This window comes from Phyllobates terribilis, unplaced genomic scaffold (assembly GCF_046119375.1).
Source record: "Phyllobates terribilis strain yellow unplaced genomic scaffold, ASM4611937v1 Scaffold_11__3_contigs__length_659146591, whole genome shotgun sequence".
Taxonomy (NCBI): domain Eukaryota; kingdom Metazoa; phylum Chordata; class Amphibia; order Anura; family Dendrobatidae; genus Phyllobates; species Phyllobates terribilis.
Window position 1 is genome coordinate 68,322,363 of NW_027362771.1, and position 22,692 is coordinate 68,345,054.

Below are 22,692 nucleotides of genomic sequence, written 5' to 3' on the forward strand. Positions count from 1 at the left end.
TACGGCCTAAAGGTGAAACCCTCCAAGTGTCACCTCCTGAAACCAAAGGTGCAGTACCTGGGACACGTGGTGAGCGCTGACGGAGTGGCTCCCGACCCTGATAAGATCACCGCAATTAAGGAATGGCCAAGCCCCTCCAGCGTAAAAGAAGTGCGGCAGTTCCTCGGGTTGGTAGGCTACTACGGAAGGTTTATTCCCGGTTTCACCAAAAAGGCAGCACCTATGCAGGACCTCCTGATAGGCCAGTCCCGGAAGGCCAAGAACCAGAAGCCGCCCTTCAAATGGGAGGAGCTGGAAGAAGAGTCCTTCCGCCAGCTGAAGATGGCCCTCACGGGGGACGAAATCCTGGCGTACCTGGATTATAGCCAGCCCTTTATCCTCTACACCGACGCCAGTAACATCGGGCTAGGAGCCGTACTGTCCCAGATCCAGCAGGGGAAGGAACGAGTAATCGCCTACGCCAGCCGAAAGCTGCGACCCACCGAAAGGAACCCCGAGAATTACAGCTCATTTAAGCTAGAGTTCCTGGCCGTAGTATGGGCAGTCACCGAGCGCTTTAAGCATTACCTCGCTTCTTCCCGGTTCACCGTGTACACGGATAACAACCCGTTGACACACCTGGACACGGCAAGACTCGGTGCCCTGGAGCAGAGGTGGATGGCCCGTCTGTCCAACTACGAGTTCACAATCAAATACCGGGCCGGACGCTCCAATACCAACGCGGACGCCCTGTCCAGGATGCCCAACCTGCCGGACGAAGGAGAAGATCCGGAGGGACTGCAAGAAGTTGAACTCCCTGCGTTCCACCGTCATGGGACTATCCAGTACTCCCACCGGGTAAGGAGTAAGCAGGCTGCTACGTTGAACCCCTTACCTCACTACAACTGGGCGGAAACGCAAGACAGCGACCCTGCCGTCCGACTGGTGAAGGAGATGCTGACTCGCCCGGAGGCTTGCCTTGAACCAGACGCTCCGGAGGAAGCCAAACAACTATGGGCAGAGAGGAGTCGACTGTTCCTTTACAAGGGGAAGTTGTGCCGCAGAATGGTTAACTCCCGGACGCATGAACTACTCTGGCAAGTAGTGGTGCCACGAAGATACGCAGCCATGGTGATGGAGGCATACCACGACGGAGCTGGACACTTCGGGTGGAAGAAGCTGGAGTTCCTGCTGCGCGAGCGATTCCACTGGGTAGGCATGAGGGGAACCATTGAGAAGTGGTGCAGAGACTGTGGCCCGTGCAACCTAAGAAGGAAGGACCGTGCCAGCCAGAAGACTCCCCTGCAGTCCATCGTCACCCGGCAGCCGTTGGAACTGGTAGCCTTGGATCATGTAAAACTGACCCCAAGCAGAAGTGGCTACGTCTACGCACTAACCATCGTGGATCACTACTCCCGGTTCTTGGTTGTCGTCCCCGTCAAGGACTTAACAGCTCGAACAGCAGCGAGAGCCTTCCAGCAGAATTTCTGCCGTCCACACGGGTACCCGGACCAAGTGTTGACAGACCAGGGACCTGCCTTTGAAGCGGAGGTCTTCCAAGAATTCTGCACTCTGTATGGCTGCCGGAAGATAAGGACGACACCCTATCATCCGCAAACTAATGGACTTTGTGAGAAAATGAACCAGGTGGTAATGGATCTTCTGAAAACGTTGCCCCTGGAAGAACGCAGTCTGTGGCCTGAGAAGCTGCCCGATCTGGTGGACCTATACAACCACATCCCGGTAGGTTCCACCAACTGTACCCCGGCTTACCTAATGAGGGCAAGACCTGGTAAGTTACCTGTTGACCTGGAAATGGGAGTCCTGACACCCGAGGACACTTCACCAGAAGCAGACTGGGACACAGAGAGGCAGCAGCAGTACCGGAGAGTACAGGAGAGCGTGGAGCGAAGTCTCTGTCAGGCTAGGGAAAGACAAGAGAAAACTTACAACCAGTATGCTCCCGCTGTTCCCCTGGTACCCGGAGAGCAGGTCTTGAAGAGGAAGAGACGGCTCCACAAGTTGGACGACCAGTGGGAGAAGGACCCGTACACCGTACTGCCCTCAAGCCACGAGAACCCGAAGGTTTGTACCATCAGTAAAGACGGAGGGGAAATCACAGCCATTGTATCCCGGGACCACCTGAAAAAGTGTCCCGAACAACTGAGGAACCCTGAAGAGGAACAAGAAGACCATCGACCCGTAGAGGAAAGGGAAGATATGGTTAGTACTGTGCTCGGGGACTTCCCTCGGTCTTGGACTCAAGTCCATGGTGCAGTTGTGGTACCCGTACTCACCTTCCTCCAACCAGCATCCCAAGCACCTACGGAGCAACAGGTAGAGCTGGAAGAACAGCCGGTCCAGGAGGCAGAAGACCCCACACCAGCAGACCAGGAGGATCAACCCTCTGCTTGCAGTAAGCCTGCCATATCCCTAGTGAGCCAAAGAGCCGGTAGACAGCTGCCCAGTTTACCCTTGACAGCTCCTACACCCTGTAGTTCAGGGCTAGACAGTCAGCTCCGTAGGTCCACTAGGGCCACTAGAGGCCAGTTACCCGCACGTTGGAGGATTTGAAGTGTATAAATTGTTTTATTTATGTTTACCTGTTTATTGTTGCTTGTGTGTAATTTTGTGTTTCTAGTTGTTTTTAGGAGTCTTCGGTGGATTTACCGGGAATCCCTTGTACATAGTTGGAGCGTAACCCAGGATGGACTAGAGACTGTTAAGGACTCGGGGTAGGACAGACCCCTACCTGGTTACGTCTCCCTGTTTTGGTGAAATGGACACCTTGCTTTCCCTCAAAGACTGCCCCCGGTTGCGGACACGCCATGACCATTGTTATGTGTCTCTTTATTATAATGTTTTGGTTGTACTCTGTTATGTTTACAAAAATGTGTTTAGTCCCGGAGTACTAAATTTTACTAGGGGGGAATGTGGCACCCCAGGGGTCTGGTTTCCACAGTAATGTAATGTTATGTCTGAGAGCAGGTGGGAGGTCCTTTGGTCAGGGATCCTGTGCATGCCACACCTCCTGCCCAGTCTTGGGAGGGGAAGAACTTCCCCTATATAAACCCGGGGCTGAAGCAGGGTTAGTCAGTCAAGGAGAGTAGAGACAAGAAACAGTCATATGAAGAAACAGCAGAAGCTCAGTGGGAGCAATACTAATACGAGTCAGGGGCTGGCAGCTGCAGAGCTCGCCCTGACTGAGAAGCTTTCTTACCGGACCCGGCGTCCGAGGCTGTGGGGACTAACTCTTACCCAGCAGCAGAAGCCGACCGGCAGGGGATTTCAGGTCCTCAGGCCCAGAAACCCGAAGGCACGGTCACACGCGTGGGACCAGCACCGCCATCGTGGAGCGGAAGCCATTAGAAGGCCCCGAGTCACCGGCCATACGGGTGAGCACCACACGGTACACTCAGGGACGTGGGCTACTTATATCCGCTTCTAGCAAGGTAGCCAGAAGAGTACAGTCGGTTTGGGAGGCCTACAACTCCGCCTGGCCAGGGGAGATCCCATCTGCTCAAGGACTGACCAGGCTCCGTTCGCTAGCAAGTACTCCGGGAGGGTCTATCGTTGTTACCAGTAAAGACCCTGAATTACACCGCACCGTCTCTGAGTGGTTCCTGCTACCCCCATTTTCCACGTCGGCTGCCCTGAGGCCATACCCCTCCCGTTGGGGGTTATACTATCACGCTGCACAATTCTACACCGGCCTCAGCGGTCTGCCCTGCAGCGGCAGCTCCATAGCTGCAAATCAACGGGTGGCGTAGTCGACACTCAAATAACATCTATCAAGACTGCCACACACTGAGTTTGACTCCCTGGGCACGGACCGGGTCCCCGCCACTCGGAGACTACAACCCTCATCTGATCCGGTTCCGGGTAAGCCCCGTGCGCGAGACGCTGCGCGACACAGCAGGCCCAGGGGCACGTCACAGGGGATACACGAAAACCAGCAACTTCTTTTTTTTCTATTCATGGCACAACTCTGTAGGTAGATCACTTTAGTATCTCATAAATAGACCACATATTTTGTTTAGCAATAGTTCAGGTAATGTCTACTATATTAGGTCGACATGGATGGAAATCACTGGCGTTATGTAGTATACTCTAACACAAGTAGAACTCTGAGATTCTGTTCTATGCATAAGATTTATTTAGGTTTCATTTGAACCTTTTCTTTATTCCAGACTGTTACCCCTTACATAGAACAATTAGAAGTGATTCTTATACTTGGCTATCTACAGGTGCATCTCACTAAATTAGAATATCATCAAAAAGTTAATTTATTTCAGTTCTTCAATACAAAAAGTGAAACTCAAATATTATATAGAGTCATTACAAACAGAATGATCTATTTCAAGTGTTTATTTCTGTTAATGTTGATGATTATGGCTTACAGCCAATGAAAGCACAAAAGTCATTATCTCAGTAAATTAGAATACTTTATAACAACAGCTTGAAAAATGTTTTTAAAATACAAAATGTTGGCCTACTGAAATGTATGTTCAGTAAATGCACTCAATACTTGGTCGGGGCTCCTTTTGCATCAATTACTGCATCAATGCAGCGTGTCATGGAGGCGATCAGCCTGTGGCACTGCTGAGGTGTTATGGAAGCCCAGGTTGCTTTGATAGCAGCCTTCAGCTCATCTGCATTGTTGGGTCTGGTGTCTCTCATCCTCCTCTTGACAATACCCCATAGATTCTCTATGGGGTTAAGGTCAGGCGAGTTTGCTGGCCAATCAAGCACAGTGATACTGTTGTTTTTAAACCAGGTATTGGTACTTTTGGCAGTGTGGACAGGTGCTAATGACTCGCCCCCTGGGCCATGGGGCACTCGGAGCCGGGCAATAGGGAGACGATGGGGGTAGTAGTGGCGACCCGGTCCGTGGCTCAGGGTGGTCAGACCAGTGGTAGTCCCTTTATAAGTTTTAAGTGATGTCCGACTATGCCACCCGTGGATTGCGGTTATTAGGAACCGCCGCTGCAAGGCAGACCGCTGGGGCTGATGATGTATGCAGCTGGGATGGTGTGACTCCCCACAGGAAGAGTGCAGCCCCAGGGCAGTGTAGTGGATGGTGGGAGTGATGGTGGTGAGAGTCCCGGTACCAATAGTGCTGGAGGCGCAAAGGAGCACACAGACAACAAGTTACAGTCCAGGGTCTTTACTCACAGTTCATTTGTTCCGGGTCACTTCTGTCAGCAGTGACCGCCCGAGCCGTACTGCGTCCACCAGGTGAGGGGCTCGGTCAACTCCCAGACAGTTCAAGAGCATGGCCCAGGACCCCCTTCAATCCTTTCTCTGGCCTGCCTCACCAGTGACCCACTTTTGTCCAGCTGCCGTGGACTTGTGCGGTTAAACGTGGGCCCCGTTCCCCGCTGTCCTATATGGTGCCTTCCTAGCTGGTTTGATGAGGTGTCGCACCAATAAATGATCACGACGTCCGGTCTTTGGCTGAGGGTAGTTTCTCCTCCACCAACTTGGGATCCGGTACCCTTAATCTGCCTGACCCTTCACCCGGTATTCTCATGGGTTCTTAGGGTCCCTTCCACCTTCTTGTTCCTGAGCCCTTCTGTTTCTCTCTCTCTCTCTTCTTTCCTGTTCCTTCTCTTCTCAGGCCCCGGCCTTTTCTCTAGGCCTGCCTCTGAGCAGAGCTCCTACAGAGCCTCTGCTCTCTGTCTTCTCTGACTGAACTCGAACCTCTATCTAAGATGGTGCCCACCTTTTATACCTCCCTCTAGCCATGAGCCCAGGTGACCAGCAACCAATGGGCTCCTACCTATGCTCAGAAACCGTCCCCTATCTGCTCCTACATCACCGGGTATTCCTCCCCCCTCCCCACTCCAGCCAGGGACATGGTCTGTCGTACCTGCATTTCTGTCTAATGGGAGTACCGTTGAACTGTCCCTCGGAAATGGGGTGAGTGTGCTGTATGCAGCTAACTGAGCCCTGGTCCATACTCCATCCTTACCTGGGAGTGGAATACCACACCTCTGGCAGAGGTGCAATACCCCTGTAGCGGCCGAACCCTCGGGGCGCTACATTCCCCCTGGTAAACCACAGCACGTCCTCGGGCTGGAAAAGAACTAAACAGTTAAGTACAGGACATGCAAAAACTTTTTCAATAACCTTTTACATTTAGAAACGAACGACACAGTTCAATTCCCTTTATGGGACACACTTTTCTTTCACTAGGCATTATAAAATACTTTCAACACTACTGGAACTCTTTTGTCACTTGTCATATAAAACAGTTTCAAGATTATGTAAAACATTTTCTAGCAGCATATTGAACTCTTCATATAAAACATTTTTAGGCAAAACACATTCTTGTATTCTTGGATCATGGCCGCGGTGCAACTTGCGACCAGGTTTGCATTCTTCTTGTAAGTGCAGGAACTTTGGCAAACTTGTAAACATGAGGGACTTGCTGTCCCGAGGTAGACGTGGTAGTCTTTTTATAAAACCAGTAGGGGGCACTTTAGGAAGCGCAACTATTTACAGGGGATTGGCCGCTCTCAGTCCTCGGCCAGTTTTGGGGAGGGGAATGGGTGCTCACAGTCCTCAGCCTGGTTAGGGATGAGGGGCACACAGGTAACAGTCTCTTAACAGTCCCAATGGGGACCACACACTCTCTGGAAACAGTTCTTTTACCCCGACGGGTAACTATTTACACATATGCTTTTGCTGCTTACTAGTAGCGGTGTCCTCCATATGCTCCTTCTTCCTCCACCTCATACGGTTCTTCAGACCCGTCCGGGTCCTCCTGGCTTTCCTCATAGCCATAGTGTTGCAGCTCCTCCTCTGTAAGCCGATGGACATGGAGGGCGTATGGTCCTTTTACGCCCTCGTGTCGGGTGAAGGTGACCAAGTCACCAGGGTAGAGGTCACGTCCACTATGTCCCTCCGGTAGGTGGCTTTCCTCGTCTCTGCGGGTCACAAAGACGTCGTCTGCCGTTTCCGGGCCCCTGATGAAACCCCAGCCGTTTTCCATGTGGAATTTAATTATGGTCCGGGTGATTCGGGGACCGCGGGCGGCCCGGGGGTTTTGACGGGCTTTGCGCTTTTGCTCAGTGCTTCGAGCCTGGAGCCGCTCCTCCCTGACGCGCCTCTCCCGCCGTTCCCGTTCGAAGGTCGCCAGTTGCTGGTGACAAGCCTCCAGACGACGGACCTCGTCCGCCCGGGTCTCCTGAGTGAACCCCATCAAGTTCTCGCCGGCGGGGTCCCACTCAAATTGGGCGTCCTCTAGTGGGGGTAGGGTGACCTCTACGGGCTCCGGAGCCGGTAGCAGAGGCTCGCGCGGGGGCTGGGTTTTCCATGGCTGACTGCTGGTCAGTTCAGCCGGCCACTCCAGCGGCAGTCCATCCGGACCGGTAGGCTGGGCAAACAGGTCCGCGCCCAGCGGTGGTATAGCGGAGGGCCTCGATTTGGGAGCAGCGCCCGGGGGCACTCGGCCTTGCGACCAGGCCGGGGGTGTTTTGGTCGTGTCCAGTGGCGGCCCAGTCCGGGAAGGGGGCGTTGGTGGGGTGACGGCGCCCGGGTTTACCAGGCCTTGCGACCAGGCCGGTGACGCTTCCCTCTTTACGGCACCCGGGGTCAAGGGGCGTGGCGCTGGGCGGGGCGTGGCCGCGGCGCTCGCCGCTTGAGGCCTAGCTGGGAGCAGTGACGGCGCTGAAACAGGTGCGGTGAGTGGGGCATCGGGTTCTGCGACGGGAGGCTGGGGCAGGCTTGCAGCTGCTGGGCCTGGGGTGGTTACGTCCCCTGTACTTGCCTCAGTCCCCGCGGCTCCCTCCGCGACGTCGTCTCCGGCCCTCACTCCTCCTGCGCCGCCCTCAGAGGCAGGCAGACTCCGGGGTGCTGTTGAAGCCTGTCGCTGGTGGATTCCAGCCTGCCGGGCCAGTTCCTCCCTCCACTCGATGAGCGCACCCCGCTGCGCTCGGACCATCCTCCGCTCCAGGTCCTCCAGTGCAGCTCGCGCATGCTCCGGGTCTCTAGGGAGCTGCGCTAGGATCTCCGCCAGGCTGCAGGGTGGTTCAGCCTGCAGCAGGCTCCGGGCCAACAGGTTGGTGCTGTGGAATCTCTCCTCCATTCCCGGGTGTGGTCCGTCCAGACTGATCCAGACCGCGCCCTGCCCCACAGTTTTCTTCTCTTCCCACCCCTATTGGGGGTGGTTCCGGGGCAGCTTGGTAACAATCACTTTCAGGGGCAGCCCCCCCACCTTGATGGACATCTCCACAGCCGCACTCATGGCTGTTGGGGGTGGGCTCCTTCTTTGGCGCCATTCTGGGACCCGGCCCACGATGGGAGGCGGCCTCCTGTGGTCTTTTGGCGCGCACATTATGGCGCTCGTTCTTCTGGGGCGGGCGCCATTTTCAACTCGGTCAATTTCAATAAAACAGTCTCTTTCTCTTCAGGCGCGCAGTACCCGTTGTTAGCGGGCACGAAATCCTGCCGACTACGCCAAAGCTGACTCGCCCCCTGGGCCGTGGGGCACTCGGAGCCGGGCAATAGGGAGACGATGGGGGTAGTAGTGGCGACCCGGTCCGTGGCTCAGGGTGGTCAGACCAGTGGTAGTCCCTTTATAAGTTTTAAGTGATGTCCGACTACGCCACCCGTGGATTGCGGTTATTAGGAACCGCCGCTGCAAGGCAGACCGCTGGGGCTGATGATGTATGCAGCTGGGATGGTGTGACTCCCCACAGGAAGAGTGCGGCCCCAGGGCAGTGCAGTGGATGGTGGGAGTGATGGTGGTGAGAGTCCCGGTACCAATAGTGCTGGAGGCGCAAAGGAGCACACAGACAACAAGTTACAGTCCAGGGTCTTTACTTACAGTTCATTTGTTCCGGGTCACTTCTTTCAGCAGTGACCGCCCGAGCCGTACTGCGTCCACCAGGTGAGGGGCTCGGTCAACTCCCAGACAGTTCAAGAGCATGGCCCAGGATCCCCTTCAATCCTTCCTCTGGCCTGCCTCACCAGTGACCCACTTTTGTCCAGCTGCCGCGGACTTGTGCGGTTAAACGTGGGCCCCGTTCCCCGCTGTCCTATATGGTGCCTTCCTAGCAGGTTTGATGAGGTGTCGCACCAATAAATGATCACGACCTCCGGTCTTTGGCTGAGGGTAGTTTCTCCTCCACCAACTTGGGATCCGGTACCCTTAATCTGCCTGACCCTTCATCCGGTATTCTCATGGGTTCTTAGGGTCCCTTCCACCTTCTTGTTCCTGAGCCCTTCTGTTTCTCTCTCTCTCTTCTTTCCTGTTCCTTCTCTTCCCAGGCCCCGGCCTTTTCTCTAGGCCTGCCTCTGAGCAGAGCTCCTACAGAGCCTCTGCTCTCTGTCTTCTCTGACTGAACTCGAACCTCTATCTAAGATGGTGCCCACCTTTTATACCTCCCTCTAGCCATGAGCCCAGGTGACCAGCAACCAATGGGCTCCTACCTATGCTCAGAACCCGTCCCCTATCTGCTCCTACATCACTGGGTATTCCTCCCCCCTCCCCACTCCAGCCAGGGACATGGTCTGTCGTACCTGCATTTCTGTCTAATGGGAGTACCGTTGAACTGTCCCTCGGAAATGGGGTGAGTGTGCTGTATGCAGCTAACTGAGCCCTGGTCCATACTCCATCCTTACCTGGGAGTGGAATACCACACCTCTGGCAGAGGTGCAATACCCCTGTAGCGGCCGAATCCTCGGGGCGCTACACTAAGTCCTGCTGGAGAATGAAATTTCCATCTCCAAAAAGCTTGTCGGCAGGGGGAAGCATGAAGTGCTCTAAAAATTTCCTTGTGGACGGCTGTGCTGGCTTTGGTCTTGATAAAAAACAGTGGACCTATACCAGCGGAAGACATAGCTCCCCAAACCATCACTGATTGTGGAAACTTCATTCTAGACCTCAAGCAGCTTGGATTGTGTGCCTCTCCTCTCTTCCTCCAGACTCTGGGACCTTGATTTCCAAATGAAATGCAAAATTTACTTTCATCTGAAAACAAAACCTTGGACCATTGAGCATCAGTCCAGGTCTTTTTCTCCTTGGCCCAGGTAAGACGCTTCTGGCATTGTCTATTGGTCATGAGTGGCTTGACACAAGGAATGCGACACTTGTAGCCCATGTGCTGGATACATCTGTGTGTGGTAGCTCTTGAAGCAATGACTCCAGCGGCAGTCCACTCCTTGTGAATCTCCCCCAAATTTTTGAATGGGGTTTTCTTAACAATTATTTCAAGGCTGCTGTTATCCCGGTTGCTTGTGCACCTTTTTCTGCCACACTTTTCCCTTCCACCCCACTTTCCATTAATATGCTTGGATACAGCACTCTGTGAACAGCCAGCTTCTTTAACAATGACCTTTTGTGGCTTACCCTCCTTGTGGAGTGTGTCAATGACTGCCTTCTGGACATCTGTCAAGTTAGCAGTCTTCCCCATGATTGTGGCGCCTCCTGAAATAGGCTAAAGGACCTTTTTAAATGTTTAGGTAGCCTTTGCAGGTGTTTTTTGTTAATTATTTTAATTTACTGAGATAATGACTTTTGTGTTTTCATTGACTGTAAGCCATAATCATCAACATTAACAGAAATAAACACTTGAAATAGATCACTCTGTTTGTAATGACTCTATATAATATATGAGTTTCACTTTTTGTATTGAAGAACTAAAATAAATTAACTTTTTGAGGATATTCTAATTTAGTGAGATGCACCTGTATATTGTAAGCATTAAAGGATCTGGCTTTTGCCGTTTTCCATCTGTCATCCCAGCAGCAGTCACACTGACCTGCCATTGTTAAGCTTACAGCAAATTTCATTTAATGTTTCCTTATTCTCGCAGTCATTTTCCTTATGGCTTTTGCTGTGTCTTTTCCCCAGCTGTGTAATTCACATAATCACAAAACAGATTATTTACTACAATTACCTGGGGAGCCTGGAACATTTACTTGTCACAACTGCCTGTCTGTGTATCATTCACATCAAAGCCATACAATCTATCTTGTCACATGCTGAAAACACCATTGTTCCCCGCACGTAAACAAGTAAAGCCACAGTATAGATTATTGGTAAAGAAAACAGCAGGTGCTTAGATGGATTTTTTTTCACTTAGATTTCTACAATCTGAAATAAAAAAAAGCGTACAGTGTAATCACCATGTTTTCCTTGATTTTCTTGCTATTAAAGAATTGAGTGGAGGAGCAGCACTGAAACAAACTGACTCCTGAGCAATGAGCGAAAATTCATGATTTTCTTTAGGATGCAATATGTACATGTATCTAAGAACTCATTTACATCCATATTACTGGATGGCTCACTACAGCCATTATACAGGGCCATAGGGAACACCGGCAGACCTCTTTGGGGCCTAACTATACTTTTGTATGTCTTCAGCTTCAGGCTCCATAGTTTGCTGCCACTTAGCTTTTACCTGGCTATGCCAGGCATTGCAGGTATAGGGAATTCTTTACTAAAATCAATGTTTTAAGTAAAGAATACCTTAATACATACTGCATTTAATGGAGCATGCTATGTATGGTATGAAACCATTGTTATACCTGTATGAGCAATCTGAGCCCTCAGAAGGTACAGTATAGGCACTTATGCACTGTGCATGCAGGGCTGCATCTGCCTTGAGCAACTATGTCTGCAGTTTCTCTTAAGAGGGTGTTGGGCAGAGGAGGTTGGGGCAGTATTATTTGCTGGTCATTTTTATAGGAAATTCTCAACATATCCGTTTACACTGGGTCATATGACTACATCTAACTCTTTTGGTGAGAGATCAGAAGACACCATCTTCTGCTCTGCAGACAGTCGTTGGGGGAGTGACCACACATGATTATGTTCTTCATTGCACCTCTATGGAAATTCAATTAATATGTGTTTTATATATTGCAGTTGTTGGACAGAAATCCAGAGGAACGCTTTTCATGCCTGACTAACATACAGAACTTTCCTAGTTTATCAGATATTAACTGGGACGCAGTACTGCAGAAAAAATTGATACCAGAATTTACACCTACGGTAAGATCAGAGTTTACAGTTGTGCTCATAGTGCTACTAAAGCAATATTCCTGATCAGGATCAGAGCTGTTGAAATTGCTTCTTTATGGTTTCCGTACTTTCTACTTGTTCAGACATATTTAACATCTTACATCATACTGTGGAATATGAAACAACAAAGATGAAGAGGGCACCACTCAGTATTTGTTGGGATCTACCTACCTCTTACCAATAAGTAACAACTTAGGAAGAAAGGAACTATGCAAACAATGGATAATACTTTGGTTGATCCTTTGTTTGCATACTTCCTTTCATCCTTTTAAGTTGATACTGTGAAATATAATATAATATGGTTTTGAACTATTATTATCTATTTTACTCAAAGACCCATTACTGCCTCTATGGTCATATTGGTATGTTATTGATTTCATATACTTCAACTTAGAGGGATCTTACAATATATGTTATATATTTATTATTGTTGCATTTCATTGCTGTACAGTGATTTATACATATCTACGTGGTTGTCATGATTTTAATTATTTTTAATTGTGTTTAATAAAACTTAATGTCATGTATCTATGGGTGTGCAACACCTTTTTTCTGTATTTTTGTACTGCTTTTTTTCTTTCTCTGATCATTAGTGGTTCTTTGCAGTGGTAGCACCATATTTGTTGTTACATTTGGCTGTGCATTTATATTTTTTTAGCACTAAGGCAATAAACAACCACAACATGTGAAAATGTTTTTGTTTTTTTTTGCACAAAATTAATTACGACAGGACGACCCACAGACTTTAAATTGTCTTGGTGGTCCGAGTCCTACTCTGCAGTGACGTTTTAAAACATCACTGCATATTAGAGCAACTGCATGCGATCATGCAGCTGCGAGAGTGGGGAGTCAGCTGTCAGACACATCTGGGCTCCCAATAGAAAAAGTAGACATAGTTTATTACTGTCTCTGCCTGCTCTTTTGCTATGTACACACTAAACAAGCGCTGTGTATACAGTAATTGGAAATGCTAATGGCGCCTCCTGCCCCAGACTTAGTGGTCATGTGGTTGCTGGGTTTAGGGAGGGAGTATGAGTTGCCTGGTCCTAGGAGACCCAGCCAGCTCTGCTATGCAGCCAGAAGGCTGCATTTCCACTATAACTACGGCTAATGCACCAGCCCCTGTTACAAGGGCAATCAAATTTAAAAAAGGATTTAAATGTTGAAATGCCCCCCCCCTCCCCAAATGTCTTTTATGACCTTATGGGGGTTACAATATTAAAGCACTGGATTCCAACTCTTCAAGAATACTTACTACTGAACTTCCGTACCCAATATTTTAGTTAATTTATGCTTAGAATGCAATGGAGTAATGGCTGACAATAAACATACAGGCCTGAATTAATCATGACTGGTTATGTTCACGCTGGTCTTCATAAGGGTGTATGTTGGAGTCAGGCGCTCCTGATTCATTAAGAGGTGCACCTTCTTAATGAATCGGAAGCATCTGATGAGTGACGTGTGCCTCCATGCATCTCGACACAAATCTTACTCCAGTCAGCGACCGGAGTAAGATTTTTGCAGTAAGGAACGCCACAACTTGTTTTGAATTATAAAACTTGTGAAGTTACATCCCAACTCAGACCATTTTGGTGGAGCTCAGCAAAATTGGCCATTGTGAAAAGGTGCAAAATGTCTGCACTGTTGGTATATGTAACAGTTGTGGACTTCATTGTTTGTGTGAAGGAGGACTTTATGTTGATTGGACAGTAGATGGTGATGTTGTGTAAAGTTTCTTGTTTACTGTATTGTAAAAGAAAAAAGTCTCTCTTGTACTTTCTGTTTTGTTCTTACTTCCTTGTGTAGTACTGTGTGTTTTTTTCCTTTACCTCATGTTCTGAGAAGTAAAAGCTTGTTATCCCATGTAATCTACTCTGTGAAGTTTTCTACTGCAACTGTGGGTATCCAGAAGCTGTGCAACAGGTTATGGGCCCAGGCACCGAGGATCCTAGACACCAAGGACACCGGAACTCTCAGCAAGACCCTGGTGAATGTGGAAGAATTCTTCAGTACAATTCTCTCCAAACAAGTAAGACAAGTTAAAGTTGACAAGTAGCACAGAGCTAAAACTCACAGTAGCTAAGCTGAATAATGAGAATTATCAGTTATGGAAGTTCAAAGTAGAAATGTTATTGTCTAAAGATGATTTATGGAAAGATACTACAGATAGACCTGATGAGGATAATCAGACATGGGATAAGAAAAATAGACAAGCAAGAGCTACCATCAACCTATTAGTGGATGATGCTCAATTAATCCACATAAGGAATGAGGATACAGCAAAAGGAATGTGGGTAGCACTAAGAAAGCTACATGAAAGACCCAGCTTAAATCACAAGTTATTTCTGCTAAGAAAACTTTACAGTATGAGACTAAGTGCAGATAATGACATACAGAAGCCTATATTCTCTATTATGGAAGTGATATCACAGCTGAGATCAATTGGTGAAGATATCAAGGAAAGCCATGTAGCAGCAATATTATTGTGCAGTTTACCGAATTCATATACTGCTTTGATAAATGCACTAGAGACAAGACGTTACATTAGAATTTGTGAAGACCAGACTCATAGATGAATATCAAAGAAGGAAATAACAAACAAATGATTCTTCTACTGAAAAAAGATAGTGGAAATGCTCTTAAAGCTACAGAATCAAAAAGACCCTATAATAAAGAGACAAGAGAATGTTTTAGATGTAAGAAAAAAGGACATTTAAAGAAAGACTGTACTATATGGAAAGCAGAACAACAGAAATTACATCATAAAGAGAATACACAGAAGGTGAAAAACACAATTTCTGATTCATGTGAACATAATTGTAATGGCACATTTAAAGTGACTAATAAGAAATCATCGTTGGATTGGTTTATTGACTCAGGAGCAGCAAGTAACATGACAAGTAATAAAAATGTCTTCACTGAACTTAATTTAAATAAGAAGGAAGCCATTTATCTTGCAGATGGAAGCAAAATAACTGCAGAAGGTGTTGGACAAGGAATGCTAAACTGGAACAAGTTTGGGCATGATTCAAAAATACTTGTACAGGATGTGTTATATGTTCCAGGATTAGAAGGAGGATTGTTATCTGTAAAACATATAACAGCTAAAGGATTTACTGTAAAATTCAAAGATGATGAGTGTACAATCCTAGCAGGAAACAAGGTAATAACCAATGTCAAGTCAGATGAACAATTATATCATCTAGACACATTAAAGGAACAGATGAAGTTGTGTACAGATGATCACAAGAATTGTATTCACATGTGGCATAGACATCTAGGACACAGACAACCTGAAAGTATAATGGAGCTACAAAGGAAAGAATTGACAAAGGATCTATTGATATCTGATTGCTCAATTACCATAAGATGTGAATGTTGTATAAAATCCAAAGTCACAAGGATATCTATTCCTAAAGAAAGTGAAACAAAAAGCACAAGACCACCTGATTTGATGCATACTGACGTATGTGGATCCACGAAAGTGACTACATCAGGAGGCAACAGATATATGGTGACTTTTATAGATGACTACTCAAGATACACAGTCACATACTTGATCAAGAACAAAAGCGACGTTTTCAATAAACTAGTAGACTACATGACAAAGTCGAATAACAAGTTTCAGAGGAAGCCAATTGTCATTAGAAGTGATAATGGAGGTGAATTCACAGGACACCAAATAGAAAACTACTTAAGAAAAAATGGTATAGAGCATCAAAAGACTGTTCCATACACACCTGAACAAAATGAAGTAGCTGAAAGGAAAAACAGAACTCTGACTGAAATGATAAGGTGTATGCTGACAGATTCCAAACTATCAGAGAAATATTGGGGTGAAGCAGCAATGACAGCTACATATCTACAGAACCTACTTTTTTCTAGAAAACTGAAAAAAAAACATATGAACTGTGGCAAGGTATGAAACCAAGTGTAAATCATTTAAGAGTTTTGGTTGTAAAGTTTTTGTATTCATTCCAACAGAAAAACGTTCCAAACTTCAAAATAGGAAGGAATATTTGTTGGATATAGTGACAATTGCAAAGGATATAGAATCCTAGATCCCAAAACAGACAGTTATGGTGAGTAACAATGTGACATTCATTCAGGATCTAAATGAAGACACTATGATTTCACTGGAAACAAAAAATAAGAAAAACAGCAATGATATAGCTGAAGGAATATCTGATGATGATGAAAAAGAAGTTGAAATTAATAAAAAAACAGAGTACTGAAAGTGAAGAGATACAACTACAAACAGACACAGACGTTCAATAAGAGAAAACAAAGGAAATCCACCAATACACCTTTCATACAAGTCAAGTACAAGTAAAATTTATGAGCCTACCTCTTGGGAAGACATATCTCGACTTCCTGAAGAAGAAGCCAATAACTGGATAGAGGCAACAGAAATAGAAATAAAATTCATGCATGACTCAAAAACATGGACACTAACAGAATTACCCGAAGGAAGAAAAACTATAGGATGTAATTGGGTTTTTAAAGTAAAGTACCGAACAGATGGCTGAACGATACCGAGCAAGACTCGTAGCTAAAGGTTATTCTCAAAAATATGGAGAAGACTATGATGAAACATTTGCTCCTGTTGTCAAACATACTACAATAAGAACTTTGTTTGCAGTTGCAGCAATGAAACAAATGGAACTGAAACATCTGGATGTTAAAACAGCATTTTTGAATGGAAGTTTAACAGAAGATATTTACATGGAACAACCTTCAAGATTCAAAGATGAAAGTAACCCAAACATGGTTTGCAAATTACAGAAAAGTATATATGGTTTAAAACAAGCTGCTAAAGTGTGGAATGATAAAATCACGGAGGTGCTCAAAAATGAAAAAATTTAAAAGAAGCAAAGCTGATCCTTGCCTGTATACAAAAAGACTAATGGACAGATGGATCTATGTACTCATATATGTTGATGACATTTTAGTTTGTTTTGAAAAAGAAAGGGATAAATAGGACATACTAAAAATCCTGAATCAACATTTCGAGATCAAAGACTTGGGAAATGTGAAACAGTACTTAGGAATACAGATAGAAAGAGAAGAAGATGGAAGTTTCCTACTTAATCAAAATCACATGATTCAAGACATAACCAAAACATTTGGATTGAAGGATGCAAAACCAGAAAAGTCTCCAATGGAAACTAATTATCTTAAAGAGATGAGTAGTGAGAAAAATGTGTTACCAAATAATGAAGCGTACAGAATGGCGATAGGAAAATTACTGTATTTAGCAATGGTTACAAGGCCAGACATTGCAGCAGCAGTAGGAATTCTGAGTAGAAAAGTGTCCAAGCCAAATAAAGCGTATTGGAATGCTGTGAAGAGAGTAATACGTTATTTGAAAGGAACCAGCAATGTTAAACTGAAACTGCCTACAAGTGATAAATGCATTTTAACTGGATACGTTGATGCAGATTGGGCTGGAGATCCAATTGACAGTAAATCTACCAGTGGCTATCTTTTCTTTCTCTCAGGTGGACCAATTAGTTGGACTTGTAAAAAAAAAATCAATAGTAACGCTGTCGTCAACAGAAGCAGAATATGTTGCAGCAGCACATGCGAGTCAAGAAGTTCTATGGTTAAGACCATTGCTAACAGACCTAGGACAAGCACAGTTGGAACCAACAAAAATAAATGAGGACAATCAGGGATGTCTTGTTCTTGCTCAGATGGAAAGAGTTAACCCAAGAACCAAGCACATTGATGTGAAGTATTATTTCTTAAGGGACCATCAGGAACAAGGAATCCTGAAATTAGAATATTGTCCAACTGAAGATTTGACAGCAGACATTTTCACAAAGGCATTGAATGCTGAAAAACATCAGAGACTAATGAAGAAATTAGGTTTGACTGAATAAGTCCTCACTGTTGAGAAAGGATGTTGGTATATGCAACAGTTGTGGACGTCTTTGTGTGAAGGAGGACTTTATGCTGATTTGACAGTAGATGGCGATGTTGTGTAAAGTTTCCTTGTTTACTGTATTGTAAAAGAAAAAAATCTATCTTGTACTTTCTGTTTTGTTCTTACTTCCTGGTGCAGTACTGTATGACTGTGCGTTTTTTCCTTTACCTCTTGTTCTGAGAAGTAAAAGCTTGTTATCCTATGTAATCTGCTTTGGGAAGTTTTCTACTGCAACTGTGGGTATCCAGAAGCTGTGCAACATGCACAACTCTGCGCTGTGCAACATTTTTGTGACTTTTTAAAACGATTTAAGTTAGAATTCTGGAGTACTCGCTTTCATCAATCGGGGACCTAAGGTTTACCGTGACAGAGAGAGGCTAGAAGACTGCAGTATCTGATTTTACGTACTCCTGCACTGATGGGAAGCACTTCTCCTTCATATTAAATGGTGCAGGTTTCTGTTAGCAGTGCAGGGGTTAATCTGTTCAGCTTGGAGTCTCTGAAGCTTCCCAGCTTGGATGATCTCAGCTGTTTTAGTATTGGCCACTCCCCTCTCCTATATATATATTCACCTCTTGCAATCTAGATTGCCAGTGGTAAGTCTTGTACTGCCTGGTGAGGAGTCGGTTGTTGGTAGAGGCGTGTGGAGTGTTTATCTTGGACTGTTGCTAGGTGTTTCGGCTGTGTGCAAATCCTCATCCTCTTCTATTTAGTTTCCCTTCCTTTTCTCCCCAGTGTTCCTCTCTGTTGTCTGTGACAGCATATTTGTATGATTGGTATTTTCATTTATCCCTGTACGTCCTTTCTTGTTTGTCTGGTTTGAGTATATACATACACTATTCCTCCCCACTTCCCTGGGTGGGGAAGAGGGACAGATATAGAGCTGATTCAGGAGTTCAGTGAGGTATGTGGCCCCAGCATCTTCACCATCAGAAGTAATCTGGGGAGCAGGGATAGCTAGTGTGCCCCTGGCGTTAGGGACAGGAAAGGAGCCCCTGGCCCCCGGAATTCTAACAACAGAACCGTGACACTAGGTCTGTAAGATATAAATCAATAGTCTAAATTTTCAGAGATTTTACTATGATTTTAAGATATGGCATGCAAGTAGCATATGCCACTATGGTGATCAGCATGTGTCTGACATCTGGTGCTACCATCAATAGAATGAAGGATCATATTCCAAATTATTCATTGTCCTTTATCTATTGTATAACCAGAAAGGACGACTTAACTGTGATCCAACATTTGAACTTGAAGAGATGATACTAGAATCAAAGCCTTTGCACAAGAAAAAAAAGAGACTGGCCAAGAAAGTGAAGGACAATGGAAAAAGTCGTACAGCAATGGTAAGAGAAAAAAACAATGTTTTTAGTAATATGTTTTTTAGACCGTAGAATAGAACCTTTGACAGAATCAAGGTGGCATACGCCCCTTATAATAAAATCAAGTTTTCTAAAACACATATGAGCCATGATGCACCTTCATTACATGAGGGTGTTTTTGCCAGTTGTCTTTGCGATAACTGAACAAACCATTCTTACCACCGCTAATTACAGTTTGCAGTAGATATCAGCAGGTTTTTTTCTGCATGACTTTTTTACAGACGTCTTATTCAGTTTGGCAGCAATATTAGAGGCCAGGTTCCAATATGGAGACATTGATGGATGGGACAAGTAAATTGCATTGGGAACACTTAAAATCCTGAAGATAGATATGAAGCCACTTAACTTAAGTGCTTTTTAATTCTATTCAATAAACAAAGCATTAATTACTTTGTAAATGATCAGCAAAAAAAAAATCAATTAAAGTTTACCATTTTATTATTAATTGAAAGTGGCTTTCCTTCACGATAGCTTATGAATTGCATATCCAGTTTTGTTAATGGCGAAGATTACAAGCTTACTGACTTGTCATTTTACATTTCTTCATTCACTTCCCATACACTCATATGACAGGCTTGCTTTATATCCGAATGTGTCAATTCAGTTTTAATCTCATGGAGTGCATCTGTTTCCATCACTCTGTCTGTGCATGTTGCATTATTTTTCTGGTCAAAAATAAAGGAAATTAACTAATGAATCTTTAAAGCACCACTCCAGTGTTTTTTTTTTATTTTTTCTAAGTTCCCTGCCACTTGTGTTATACTTACCAGCCGCCGACTTAGGGCTCATACTCATCTGCGAGATAAACGGAAGACGAGTGCAATTCAATAACAAATCGGATTGCATTCTAACTAATGTTATTCTATGATTGGCTGCTTATCTGCAATTTTTTTCTCAGCTTAGATCGGACTGAGAAAAAAATCGCAGCATGCTGCGATTGTCCTCGTATATCGGACGAGACTCGCCAATACAAGTCAATGGGTGCAAGAAAAAAATCGCACGGCTCTCGGACCATGTGAATGCCCAATTTTTACGCACCCATCTCCTTGAAAACCTGACATTTCATCTGCCGCGTACAGTAAAATCAGAGTGACAAGTCACAATAGAATAGATAGATATAAAGATGTCAGTGACATATATAATTAGTACAGCGAATGTGTAGCTTACTGTACATGTATTTAATTAATAAATTAATACATTTCTGAAAAAAATGGCATGGGATCCCCTGAAATTTTATTAACCAGCAGAGGGAAAGCGGACAGCTGGGGGCTGATGTTTATGGCCTGGAAAGGGGGTAATACCCATGGAGCTTCCCAAGCTATTAATATCAGCTCACAGCTGTATACTTAGCCTTTACTGTTTATTAAAATGGAGGACCACAACAAAAAAAAGACGTTTGGTCCCCCCTATTTTAACAACCAGCAAAGGCTAGGCAGACAGCAGCATGCTGATATTAATAGCCTGGGAAGGGGCAGGGCCGGTGTCAGCACCCGGCGCACCCGGGCAAGTGCAGGGGCCCTGAGCAGGCGGGGGACCCACTCCCGGTTGGGCACCCCGCCGGGCTATGGGCGGAGGAGAGCGGTGCCAGCACCCACCCTTCTCCCCCGCTTGCTCAGGGCATTATATGAGGGGTGACATCCTGCATGGGGCATTATATGGGGGGAAGGGACATCCTGCATGGGGCATTATATGGGGGGAAAGGGACATCCTGCATAGGGCATTATATGGGGGGTGACATCCTGCATGGGGCATTATATGAGGGGTGACATCCTGCATGGGGCATTATATGGTGGGGAGAAGTGATATCCTGCATGGGGCATTATATGGGGGGAGTGACATCCTGCATGGGGCATTATATGGGGGGTGACATCCTGAATGGGGCATTATAAGGGGGTAAACAGCCTGCATGGGGCATTATAAGGGGGGAAAAGCCTGCATAGGGCATTATGTGGGGGGAACAGCCTGCATTGAGCATTATATGTGGGCCAGTATCCTGTACGGAGCATTATATGGGGGCCAGTATCCTGTACAGAGTGTTTTATGGGGGCCCGTATTTCTGTACAGAGCGTTATATGTGTTATGATCTGCTACAAGCACTAAGGAAAGACAGGAGATCTGTCCCTACAATAGAACTAAACTGGATCCCTACGATGTAACGGGGAACCTGATCCTGCGATCAGACCCGCTAAAGTCCTCAGCTAGTCTGTACGAAGACCTATAGATGCAAGGGAGGGATCCCTACAAGAACTAGGGACTGGGATAAAGTTGGACACCTCCTAGCAGAAATTGTAGCAGTAAAAGACAAACACGCAACATAGAACATAGAGGTCAGAAGACCTAGCAAAACTAGCAGAGAAAGGTAACAGAGCACCAAGCTAGCACAAGAGTAGTAATTACACAATGAAGTCCAGCAAGGCCAGGAGGGCGGAGCCGGATTAAATAGGCAAAAAAGGTCATGTGACCAGCAAACAAGAAAAAAACCAACAGGAGAGTTCTAACAGTACCCCCTCTTCTAAGAGGATCCTCCGGATCCCCTAGGCCCGGGCTTATCAGGAAACCTCCTGTGAAACGCTCTGACAAGTCTGGAAGCAGAAACATCATCCGCCCTCACCCATGAGTTATCCTCGGGTCCGAAACCCTTCCAAGCGACGAGATACTGCAAACTCCCTCTATACCGTCTAGAATTTAGGATGCGGGAAATTTCATATTCCCCGTCCTCCACCACCGGAGGAACAGTGGCAGAGGCTTCACCAACCGACACATCAGCTCTTTTCAACAGAGAAACATGAAACACCGGATTAATCTTCCAGGAGGTAGGAACCTCCAACCTAACAGCAGATTGGTTAACTATCTGAAGCACCTTAAAGGGCCCTACAAACTTGGGACCCAATTTTTTAGAAGGAATCCTCATTCGCAGATTCTTAGAGGACAACCAAACCATGTCACCAATAGCAAACGAAACCTCTTGCCGTTTCCTATCAAAGTACCTCTTAGATTTTTTGTTAGCCTCCTGAAGATTATCACGCACATCCGTCCAAACTCTCTCCAAATCACCGGAAAAACTCTCCTCCTCAGGCACAGCCGATACCAATTTGGAGAATGACCCAAAAGACGGATGTCTCCCAGAACAACAAAAAAAAGGCGAACACCCAGCAGAAGAGGATGTATGGTTGTTAAGAGCAAATTCAGCAAGAGGCAGAAACTCAGACCACCCCTCTTGATTGTCTGCCACAAAGCAACGCAAGAACTGCTCAACATCCTGGTTCTTTCTTTCTGTCTGGCCATTAGACTCAGGATGATATCCGGATGAAAACGACAAATGAACTCCCAACCTGTCACAAAAGGCACGCCAAAAACGAGCCACGAAC

The 22,692-nt window shown here is 46.0% G+C and overlaps 1 protein-coding gene across 2 annotated transcripts in view; it reads left to right on the plus strand.

The window, feature by feature from the left end:
• STK32A (serine/threonine kinase 32A) overlaps window positions 1-22,692 on the plus strand; it is a 400,893-nt gene that overhangs the window by 344,295 nt on the left and 33,906 nt on the right. For both annotated transcript variants that reach the window (XM_073650647.1, XM_073650646.1), the window contains exons 10-11: window positions 11,858-11,983; window positions 19,160-19,288. In XM_073650647.1, coding sequence (XP_073506748.1) covers window positions 11,858-11,983; window positions 19,160-19,288 — 255 coding nt within the window. The remainder of the gene's footprint in view (window positions 1-11,857; window positions 11,984-19,159; window positions 19,289-22,692) is intronic.